The 11,029-nt window shown below is 37.4% G+C and overlaps 1 protein-coding gene across 2 annotated transcripts in view; it reads right to left on the bottom strand.

Moving 5' to 3' along the window:
* Positions 1–361: 361 nt before the first annotated feature.
* Positions 362–11,029, bottom strand: part of LOC135416003 (signal recognition particle subunit SRP54) — a 36,309-nt gene continuing 25,641 nt past the window's right edge. The window contains exons 3-5 of one of the 2 annotated variants that reach the window (XM_064658620.1): positions 5,281–5,347; positions 3,504–3,601; positions 362–2,661 (exon numbers count right to left, since the gene is read on the bottom strand). In XM_064658620.1, the coding sequence (XP_064514690.1) occupies positions 2,449–2,661; positions 3,504–3,601; positions 5,281–5,347 (378 nt within the window). In that variant the 3' untranslated portion in view covers positions 362–2,448. The remainder of the gene's footprint in view (positions 2,662–3,503; positions 3,602–5,280; positions 5,348–11,029) is intronic. The other variant, XM_064658621.1, reaches the window with a different exon arrangement.

The following is an 11,029-nucleotide window of genomic DNA, read 5'->3' as shown; positions in this document are numbered from 1 at the left end:
TGAGGCTTTCACCAACTTAACCTCCCGTGCAAGTATTTTATGTAATCTAACTTAATTGTACAGCTGAGCTGTGAAACTCTTTAAGAGAGCTGTAGAAATGTTTCAACTTTCAGGTAGTATTACAATAGCTCCAGGCCAGAAGTGTTTGCAGTCCTGCATTATTTATTAGTTTGAGGTAGTGCTGAACACACAGAGTACTACATGGGACTCTTAAGGAAGGGGTGGGGTAGAATGATATTTTGAATTCCGGTGCCTGAATATTCAACCAGGATGTGTGACTTAGTAAACAGTGAACAGGCACCTGTGTACAGGCATAAAGTTTCAAAGACCACACAGTTGTAAAAGAAAAGCCATAACCAACTTCCAGTTCAAAAATTATATTAAATATAAAATAACCAATTAATGCATTTACAGAAAAATTAAACCAATATGAAAGTAACAACTTTCATACAGTTTGCAAAAAACTGAAGGAAGGATTAAGTTAAGGCACAGTGAGTAATAAGAGTATTTTATACAAAGAAGTTTAAACCCAAGGCAGTGAGAGTATTTCTGATGCAACAAATACTAGGGAGAGAAGGTAAAAAAAACAACTGACATTAATTTCTTGGAAGAAAAGTAAAGCATCCTTCAGCTGTCAAGGTATTACTCAAGCAACGTGAGGCTTTCTATCTTTGACAGTATAAGAACTCTCAACAAGCTGGTTTTCTTTGTATTCCCCAGGTGTTGAACCAAGCTCTCCTTTGCACATGTTCAGGGCTAAGGAATGATTTTACACTGTGGTCAGCGCCCTCTATCTTAAAATTCAAAAAGAGGCAAAGTATCAGAACAGAAGAGATGATGATTGAATCCTCTTCCTCACATTTTCTGTAGTGATGGAATGCTGCAGATAGATGAGGAGTTTGTGCTGCCCAGGACACTAGTTCAGGCCGAGGGGTGTCTGATACACATAACTCTGGAAACTAATAGCCAAGTTACCTGGCCTGTGGTGTTGCATCAGGCTCCTTAGTTAGTTGGCAGTGAAAGCAAGGCCAGGAACATGTGATGATACCCAATGCAACATTGGACTGTTTTTAAATTTTCTTTTGGAAATCTCAAGGACAGAAGTAATGGTACCTATATGTATAGGTATGTGTATATGTATATATACATATACATATGTATATATAGGTATATGTATATATAGGTACCATGGTACCTATACCTAGTGCAGGTTCTCTGCTCCTTTGCCCACAGCAGTTCTCCATAGAAAATGCCTAGGGCACTGACATCTGGTTGTTGCAAAGTAAACCATTCACCTTTTACCAGCTACAGGTACAACAGTCATTTCAGTAAAACTGCCTTAATCAGTATTTGATTTGGAGCTACCTGCACTTCACTTGGGACAAAAATAAAAATTACTGTTGCTGCATGTGCCGTATCAGAACACACTGTGTTTATTTAAGAGAAGGAAAGAGTCACAAGTTTGTTTTGTGGTTTCTCGTTATTTAGTATTCTGTGCTAGAGGGGAGAAAAATACCTGCAATGGCACATCCCTTACTGGTAATTTAACATTAAACACATAGTTTGTTTAGGTCGCTCAAGTACATGGACTTGGGTAATCTATGTCTGAAAAAGTTTTCATAGTTCTAGACTGGTACCATACAGAGTGTCCAGTGCACTCAATATAATTTAGCAAGACTTTAGTTTCTTTCCCAGGACCATTGAGAGCATGCATTCAAGCACGTGGGTTTCTTAATTCTTGAACTTATAGTGGGAATGTCTTACACTTACAATAGTTCTGTACTTTGCTACAGCATTGAATGGAGCAGCTGAGCACTATCAGCCTCCAAGAGTGCTGGTACTTGTTACTAAGTTCTTAAGGGTGTTTATAGCCCCCTGGAAAGTTTTTTTTTTTTAAATAAAAAAAGTCAATGGACCCTTAAATCTAATTAACATTAAATCTAACAGTTTCTCTTATGTTAACAACAGAAAAAAATACATGCATACAGTAGCGACAATAAATAGGGGAAATCAGACTCTTATTATTGTGAGTTACAGGATATTAATTCCTATTAATCTATTCATAGAGAGCTGAGTTGCAAACAATGTGCAAATCAGAAACAGGTGTTTAGAAGTAGGAAACAGCACTGCCTCTGCAATCCACAGGTGTTAGAGACACAGCAATTCAAAGAAAAGACATTTTTACTTGCTTTACACAGAAATTAGCTCACACATTCAATTTTAGACCAAATGTTTGTAGTGCAATTTTCATTTTAACTGAAGTGCCAATTTGGCAGAATGCCTCAGCCTTTATTAGGCAGACAGAACTGACATCGCCTAGCTCTCTCCTGATCAATAAGAATGGTAGGAGTTGCATTTCACTGAACAAGTATAATCCTATTTTCCTGTTTATAGCCAGATTGTGACACCTGACAGTTCTTATTTCCTACATTATACAGAGCTTTACACTTAAGGAGGGACGGGAACTACATCTTGTTTATTTTTCCCAATTGTCGGGCAATCTCCTTCATTTTCAAAGTTTACATTCACGAATGAAGAGCACGCTGTTGCTTCAGGCTGGTCTGTCTGGACAGGAGCTTCAGCTTGTGGCTTGTTCTGCTGTTCCTGATGCTGTCTTTCTGCTTCTTCTGACATCTTGTTTTCCTGTTCCTCCTCTTCCTCCTAGAGAGAGAACCAGATTCATATGCTACTATTTACCACTTATTTACATTAACTTGGAAGTCTTTCCATAAGAGCATACCAGTTCCTATTACAAGGCAAGGACATTAGTTCTCCTAGAAAACAGTCATTACCTGATCATAAGATGAGGTATATTCCAGAACTTCCATCATGGAAAAAAAATCACCACAAGTGAAGGATTAAACCATGTTAAACGAACGAAAACCAAACCATTTTAAACAAACCAAAAAAAGACATATATCTAGATAAGCAGTTTTTAGTTAATGGCAATAGGGATAGGTCTACCTTCTCTAAAGTTTTTCCAGCTCTCAATAACAGCTATCAAAAAATAAGTAATAAAGCTTTAAATATGTTTTCCACCTCTTCCAAATGAAGATTACTAAGGGTTTGGGATTTTTTGCCTAAAGCACTGGCTACTTTTCAGTCATGTCCAGTTATGGTGGTAGCATAACTGTTCAATTTACCCTTGACACCGTGTTGAACAAGTTTTAGAGCTGCAAAGTATACTGCTAGCAGCCACCTCCTTATAGTGTTCAGCAAAACTGTCCATCCAACTTTCCCACACTGTTGACTTGCAAATGCATTGTACAAGAGAAACAAACAGAGCAGTGGTCAGGACCCAGCCATCTAGGACTGATAAGCTGGAGAGAAAAGGCTGATGGCTAAGTAAGCACTAACCATGCATCAAATGAAAACTGAAGGCAAGCTGAAATTGGGGGTCTAAAACTTCATTTAAATGCTAGAATACAAATATTATTTTTTAAAATACCAGGGAAGGCAAGTTGGGAGAAAAGGAGTGCAAGAACCCTATCTCACACACATACCTCTCTCTTCATTCTGTAATACTCATCAATTGCATATTGGTATTTTGGTGTGCTTATCCCCAGAACAGATGCAATCTTTTCCCCAAGGAAGTCACATACTAAAAAGTAAAAAGAGATTTACATATGATTAGTATCTAGAAGAAAATTCTTAAGCACCATTTTATTTTTAAAAGTCTCACTATCTTTCCTGAATGGTTTTCCGTAGTCCTACTTCACTGAAAAGATAAAACCAAAATGTGCAAGGCTAATCTACTTATAGGTAATTATTAGCTGAATATACTAATAATTGTTCTTTAAGATAGAAAATGAATAAAAGGAGAAGAAAATGAAGTTCAGTGAAAATCTAGATGGTGGTAGTGTTTGTATTCTGCTAGTTTTAGCTTTGAATCTAAGTTCATTTTGCTAAGAATCAGTTAAAGGATAAACCTTTAACTGAATTTTAACTGAAAATTAATGTTAGACAATACATGGGTATCAGCTGTATTAGTTCAGTCCAGTGGTACTAGAAACTAGACAGTTATTTATTGATATGTGCATATGTCAAGTCAGTTTTAACAATGCTCTGTGTTGCATACTAATGGATTAATAAAATATTTAGGTTTCAGCTGTCTCAATTTTCAAGCTGTAGGCTACATGCAGCACTACTGTGCTAAAGCAGGTAGTGCACAGTCATAAGTATGGAACAGGGAGGGCTTGTGTCAGTCAGTCTCTTTACCATGGTGATGGCTACAGCACTGGTTCTTGAGTAAAGGCAAGCAAGAAGTCAAAAGTACTGCACTTCCAATTGTAAATCTGCCCTAAGGAAGCAAATGAGTTAGTCATCTTCAGGGGAAAAAAAGTCAGAAGTTAGCAATTGACTGCTTCAATGAATATTCACAATAACTACTCTTACAGATATCCTGGCATCCCCATTTTTGTGCAAAAGACTAGTTCAAATTACAAATATAAGAGCCAAAACTGAAGTGGGAAGAAGAAAGTAGTAATCTTCAAATTCATAAAACACTTCTGAAAAAAGGAAAGCAGCATCTACCTTTGCGTATGAAGAACAGATGCATCAAGGAATAGAATTACACTGTACATTAAAGTGTTTCTCAAAATAAGGATAGGTTAATTAATAAAAACAGACTGCCAATAGTTTTTAGAAATATTCAAAACTAGGTGTACAATGACAGAAACTCCATAATATTTGTCAAAAAAACCCCGATAAAGGTACTTTACACCTTGGAAAAAAGACAGACAAGGATAAGCATTTTTAAAACTGAGCAAAATTTTATGAGGTCCACGAGTCAAATGAATTTCTAAGCAAAGTTTAAGACCCTTGACAATAGTCTTGTTTATTTTGTAACCTCAGATGTTTCGTTGTATGGCACATTAGATGTGTTCTTGGGATAATCTCTAGTTGTCTTTTTCAGAAAAACTGTCAGTTTAATTATTCCAGACAGCATTCTTTCCAGATAACATCACACAAAACGGTTCCATACAAAACCTAATAGAAAGTTGCCAACACCAACATATCTTCATATGAAGAAAAAGGGGAAAAGTTTTGATCAAAAGAGTTGTTTTCTGTTCATTCTTCCATGCAGGAGTTGATGATTGATAGTAAAAAATTTTTTAAAAAGTGTCAGAGGTAAGACAGTACATCTCCACAGATTAAATAGAGTTGATTTACACTTTTGAAAAAACAGCAAGTAGAGCCCAAAGACGACTTACAGTATGCCATGGTAACTCTGTGACTTTCAATATTCCATTACTGGTTTACCAGTAAATAAAGCAATACCTGATAAAGTTGATGTTGCGACTCGCAGCATGTGAAACCACAAGTAGGGTCCCCAGGTGAGCGTTGTCTGTAGGAACAAGAGCAGTATGAATACATAGAGCTGTATGTTCATGGCACAAAATAACACATGCAAAACAGCTTGAGAGGAAAGATTTGCAGTGTTTCCTGTTTGCCAGCTGCCACAATATTTTTGCTTTAAAATAACTCTAGACCAGACAGATAAAGCAAAGTATCACCATAAGATCTAAATATAACCATGGTTTACCTCTGGGAAAATCTGTTTCCGTGGTTTTTGTTTCCCACTCCCAGACTTGAGAAATGACAAGCATCCAACTCAATCCCTATAACTATAAAGAGCTTTCCATAATGTTCTGAATCCCATCAGGCCAAGAAGTGAGGTGAGGTAGCCAAGTAGTTCCTCATTACAATGATGAGTGAACTGCAAAAGACTCTTTAAAACCAAACCAAACCTTCAAACCTGTGAGCAAGAGGCTGCTTCCAAACTTTACAAACCAGATATGAATTAGCCCTTGAAATTGCACCTCAAAAATAACACCAAGAGCCGTGAGGGAGGGAGAGAGTTACTGCAGCTCTGAGGGAGAGATGGACAGGCTGACAAGCAAAGCACCTGGGGTGATGTGAACAAGGAGGAACACAAAGTGAATAAAACAGGGCTCAAGTGGGGTCACCTCAAGAATTTGCATGTACATGAGGAAGTGTCTGTGCAGTGCCTGAACACTAAGACACACAACATGGGACATAAACATAAGAAATTAGAGATCTGTATGCAGATCTTGTTGGGACCCCAGAGATGCAGTGAATGGACTGGAGGGCGGCACTGGAGGAATATAGACTCTTTAGGAAGGGCAGGCCAGGAAGACAAAGAGGAGGAATTGCCCCTTGCATGACTATGGTATATTCACGGTCACATAGAAAATACTGCAGCCTCCAGACAAACTGATATATTTACACATAGTAACTTAAAGAAAGTTTAGCAATTAAATTTAATTAATTACAAAATAACGGGCATACTCAGGCTATGTTTTTCACTAAAGAAAGAGGCTGTATCTCTTAAAAAAAAATAAAACAACAAGCTGTGTAATAAAAAGCAAAAAGGGGAAAAGCAGATTCCAAGCTAACGGCAAAAAAACTGTAGGCTTTCACTTCTGTGAAAAGGCAAACTCAAATTTCATATTGAACTAAAACATATTTATAGTTAACAGGATGTTGTATTCAGGCAAGCTCTTTGTTATGTATGTATCCCCCAGAAAAGATCTCTGTAGAAGTACTTTTCTTGTGGAAAGTAGCAATTAAAACTGTCAGATTTTATTAAATAAAACACATTAGCTCTCTCAGTTACATAAATATTTATAACGTGTTGCTAAGAACTCTTTGATAATAACTTTTTTCTGTGATATTATTTAATAGATATCTCTACAGGACAACCAATATTACTGTAAATAATACAGCTAGAGAGATTAGTTGGTATAGCCTCAGTATGCATGTACACAAGCTACTAGACGTCCGTGCTTTCCAAGCACAGTCACTACAAATCAGTGCAGCAATAAATTGTCTTTCAAGCCAGAAACTCAAGTTGGCAAGCTGAAAAAAAGCCAGATGCTATATCTTTTTGGCAGTGGGTATGGAAAATGTCCTGCCAAGGTAAAAGTGTAAGCAAAACCAGCAGCTATCCTGCTTGCACAAAAGCACCTCCAGCTTGTTGATTATGTGCTCAGTTGGCAGACAGGCTAACAAGGAGTTTGTTCAGTTGAAGAAGTCAAAAAAAGTGCTGGAAAAGCTTGCTGCCACAGGTGCAAATAATGGCATTGACAGGGCTCTGTACAATCCTTCATGATGAGGTGACAGGGTTAAAAAGCATTCACACAGTGTGCAGGACAAACACAGGCCTGCTGTGCCCTGTAAGAAAGAAGCTACAAGAACCCCCTTAACATTTAAGAGTAAAAAGACAGGCTGAACTTCAATGTGACAGAAGTAATTTGAACCCAGAACATTCTAACAAGTTTGTGGAGACACAAACGTAGGGAACATCTGAGGCTCAGCAGACACAGAGGTTCTATTTCTACTCTTCCCTCACCACAGTTAAAAATCAGTTTGGTACATTAGAAGCATTTTTAAGTTCAGCTTCATGGGAATCTCTGCTTTCTGACAAAGCCCAACCAGACACTTCTTCACCCCTGCCAAGCGAGGCTTTGCCAGTCTCCTCAATTTAAAAAGAAACATTCTTTCCAGGGTCTCAAAAGACAATATAAAACCATGAGAGAAGCTACTTCACACAAATTCAAAAGGAGAAAGGAGATGGCTTGGAGAGAAAACCACCAGGAACAGCCAGGAACAAGGGAATGCATTCAAGCAATCATCTTCTTTTTCCACCCATCCCCCACTTACTTCCTCAGGGTAAATCTGGGTGGCTTCCCAGAGCACCTCGGAGATGGAAACAGAAATGGCAAATGTGAGGCAAGAACTGGTACTGCAGAAACCAGAACCATTCGAGTGATATGAACTGGGCTGTTAAGCAATGGCTCAGTACAAACTAATCCTAGTCTGTGAAGTAGCTTTAATGCACTGAGCTGAAAACTGGAAAACCATACCCAAGTCAGGTCCTACAGACCTGTAGAACAATATACTCAGATACATCAACCTCCTCTGGCCAGCCAGAGAAGCCTTCCTGTTCAGTCTTTAATCAACTCAAGGACACAGTAATACTGTATTTCTTGAATGGAAACAAGGGGCAGCAGTATGAAACACAGTACACTGGTTTATTGTAAGGGAACAGTATTTCTCCTGCCATCAGTCTCTTAAGTATATGTTTCTACAATGCTTAATTATATTATGCAGCTATCCTGACTTTAGTCATTTACAATGGAAAACACAATGGTTATGACAACTGATTTTTAAATTACAAAAAATCTTAATGTACAATTTTAATTTAAATAGGAATTAACATAATGGATTCAACCACTGATAAAACCAAGGGGCCTCTGGTTCAACAACAGAACATGATTTTGTTTCCTAGTATGGGGCTGCCGAAGGGAGCACACATGGTCCCTTGAACTTCCAACTGCACCATGTTCCTAAACAATCCACATCTGTGTCTATTTTTGGCAGATTTCAGTTCTTACTAACACTTACACTTTCCGAAGTACGTAGCGTTTCTTTTTGTCAGAGAAAATGACAAAATGGGAAAAATAATAATTTCCTGATTTAAGAAAAACCAAATCCTGTATATAATAGTTAATATACACCACCAAATAGATGCTTTTCCATTGTTTACTATGCCAAGATAGGTTTTAAATTAGTTTAATTATTGACTGTTCATTGCTATAATAGGTCCTTCAGTAAATGTATCATATAAAACTGTGGCATCTAAGACAAGCCAGTGAAAACAAGATCAGAAACACACACACCATCCTTCATCAAGAGTTTCTACCATATCATGAGTAGTTATTACTTTTTTTTCTCCTTCATCCCAAATTCTTGAAAGAAAAAGAGAGTTCAATGGTCCTCGAGAGGATTTTTTGCTATTTAAAGTTATGGGCCTTTTAACTACGGGATATCAAGATAATCTGCCTGCAAGGATGTGTTTCAATCTTTCTGAGCATTGAAGGTTAAAAAAATTAAATCTCTTTTGGAGCTTTGTTGCTCTGTTTCTCAGGATGAATTCTAGGTTTATCACACCAACAGTTATATTGCTTACAGTTCCTCTGCAAATACAACAAAGAGTTTATACCAAGTGTCCCTCCAGGGATAAACGAAAGGATTATCTTCTAGAACAGGCCAGAGAAATTTAATCAATACAGAATAAAGTTTTGATAGACAAAAGCAAAAGGAAATTTACATATAAAGTGCAAACATATAAATTTTAAGATAGAAGACTCAAAACATTTATGCTATAAAAGCATTTCAATTTCAATTTGAGAACATTCAGATAATACTGAAAGCTATTATCTAAAAAATAAGAATACCCTGTGCTCTGGATTCAAAAAACCAAAAAACTACAGAATGGACACTCCACTCAACAATACTAATGAACTGAGTGCTGACCTACAAAAGTATCAGAAGCTGTTTCAAAGCAAAATTTAAAATCCAGTTCTTTTTGAGAATTTGTTTTTTTTCTGAGTGGTAGCAGTCCACCACACCAAGTGCTTGGTTATCATATTACCAGGATATATACATACTACTTTGCTTAGTAAGAAAGACATTGTCATTGCCTGCTTAGCTCTAAACACAATCAAAGCAAGGTATATACTGAAGACATTTCTTTACAACACAGCAAAATATTTGTTTCCCTTAAACTCATTCAAAAGCTGCCAGGAAGCCAATACCAGCTGAGCTTTGAAATTTCATGATGCAAAGTTTCTATTCAAAGTATTAAATGTGCTTTTTCTAAAAATAAACTGGACCAGAAACAGCTATTACTTGCAACATACTTTTTTGTGTCCCAACTGAGATAAGTTTTAGACATGCTGGTCTCAGCAAACAGACTATTTAATTGCTTTTATAGAAATCCTACATTAAAAACATTTTTAAAGCAGCTGTTGGCTAAAAACATCAAAGCTCAGCTTGGACTAACATTTCTTCAATTGTCTGGCTCAGCTGGGATACACGAAGCATGCAGCAGATAAAGTAAACCTCACTTAATGGCAACTCCCGCTCTAATCAAGTTCATTCTGTCAAGGTAAGAAGCAATACATAATAAGGCATACTGTGCTCCACAATAAACTATTCTGGTTTGGGGAGTCCTTTTATTAAAAAGTGTAATAAAAATTAAGGATTTAATAAACTATAAAAGGAGAATAGCGCAATCTCAACTCCGCCATACAATATACTTTTTGGTATTCAGAAAAAGAAATCTGTATTAGGAAAGTAGGGGAACGATCACGCAGCATTCCTGGCTGTTGTGCACACTTGAGGGCTCTTTAGTTAAGTGTCCATTTGCACAGCAGCATGCACGTCTCTGCCCTCACGACATGTACACCAAGGCTCGTGAGCCTTCCATCGCTGCACCACAGCAGAACTCTTCTACTGCGAGGAAATGGCACCAAAAAATTATACACATCTGGTCCCCTGCTCATTATAACTGGGGAAAATATCTCTTAGACATCCATGGATATCTGCCATGACCCACATAGTGGGGAAGAGATCTGACTCAGAAGATACCTGAACGTTACCATAATATGCAGTAAATTTCACAGTTCTTTAATTTCTTTGAGAAGATCCTTAAGGAGGAAAAAAACCCCAGCACACAGCAAAGCAGCTTAACATCTTACTCGTTGTTTGTGACTATAAGACATTTCTTTTCAGACTATAAACTTCATATGTTTTATACTGATGATATCCCACCTGCTCTCAGGCTAATATTACTTTTTGTTGTATACAAGAACTGCCTAGCAAGAACAAGAATGCTGCCATCAATTCATACAAGATCCACTGCAAAAGCTTCATCTGTGAATCACTAGAAACCCCAATCCCAGCTAAATTCCCATAGTCTTACTGCAGCTTAGTCCTCAACTCCCCTTCTTTTTTCCTCCAAGATAAATTCATTTTACAGAGGGGAAAAGAGGTATTTATTGACAGTCCTCCCCAAAACAAACCTCTTATGGTTCACCACTTCTTCAGAAGAGCATGAGCAGAAAATCAAACGCTTCACTTCAGTCCCTTCAACAAAGCCAAGCTCTCCCAGGATGGATGCACATATAAATAAATACAGGGCCTACTACTGTAAATAGAA

The sequence above is a fragment of the Pseudopipra pipra genome, chromosome 6 (assembly GCF_036250125.1).
Source record: "Pseudopipra pipra isolate bDixPip1 chromosome 6, bDixPip1.hap1, whole genome shotgun sequence".
NCBI classification, from domain to species: Eukaryota; Metazoa; Chordata; class Aves; order Passeriformes; family Pipridae; genus Pseudopipra; species Pseudopipra pipra.
Note: the sequence above shows the minus strand (reverse complement) of the source record. Positions and strands in the feature narration are given on the sequence as shown.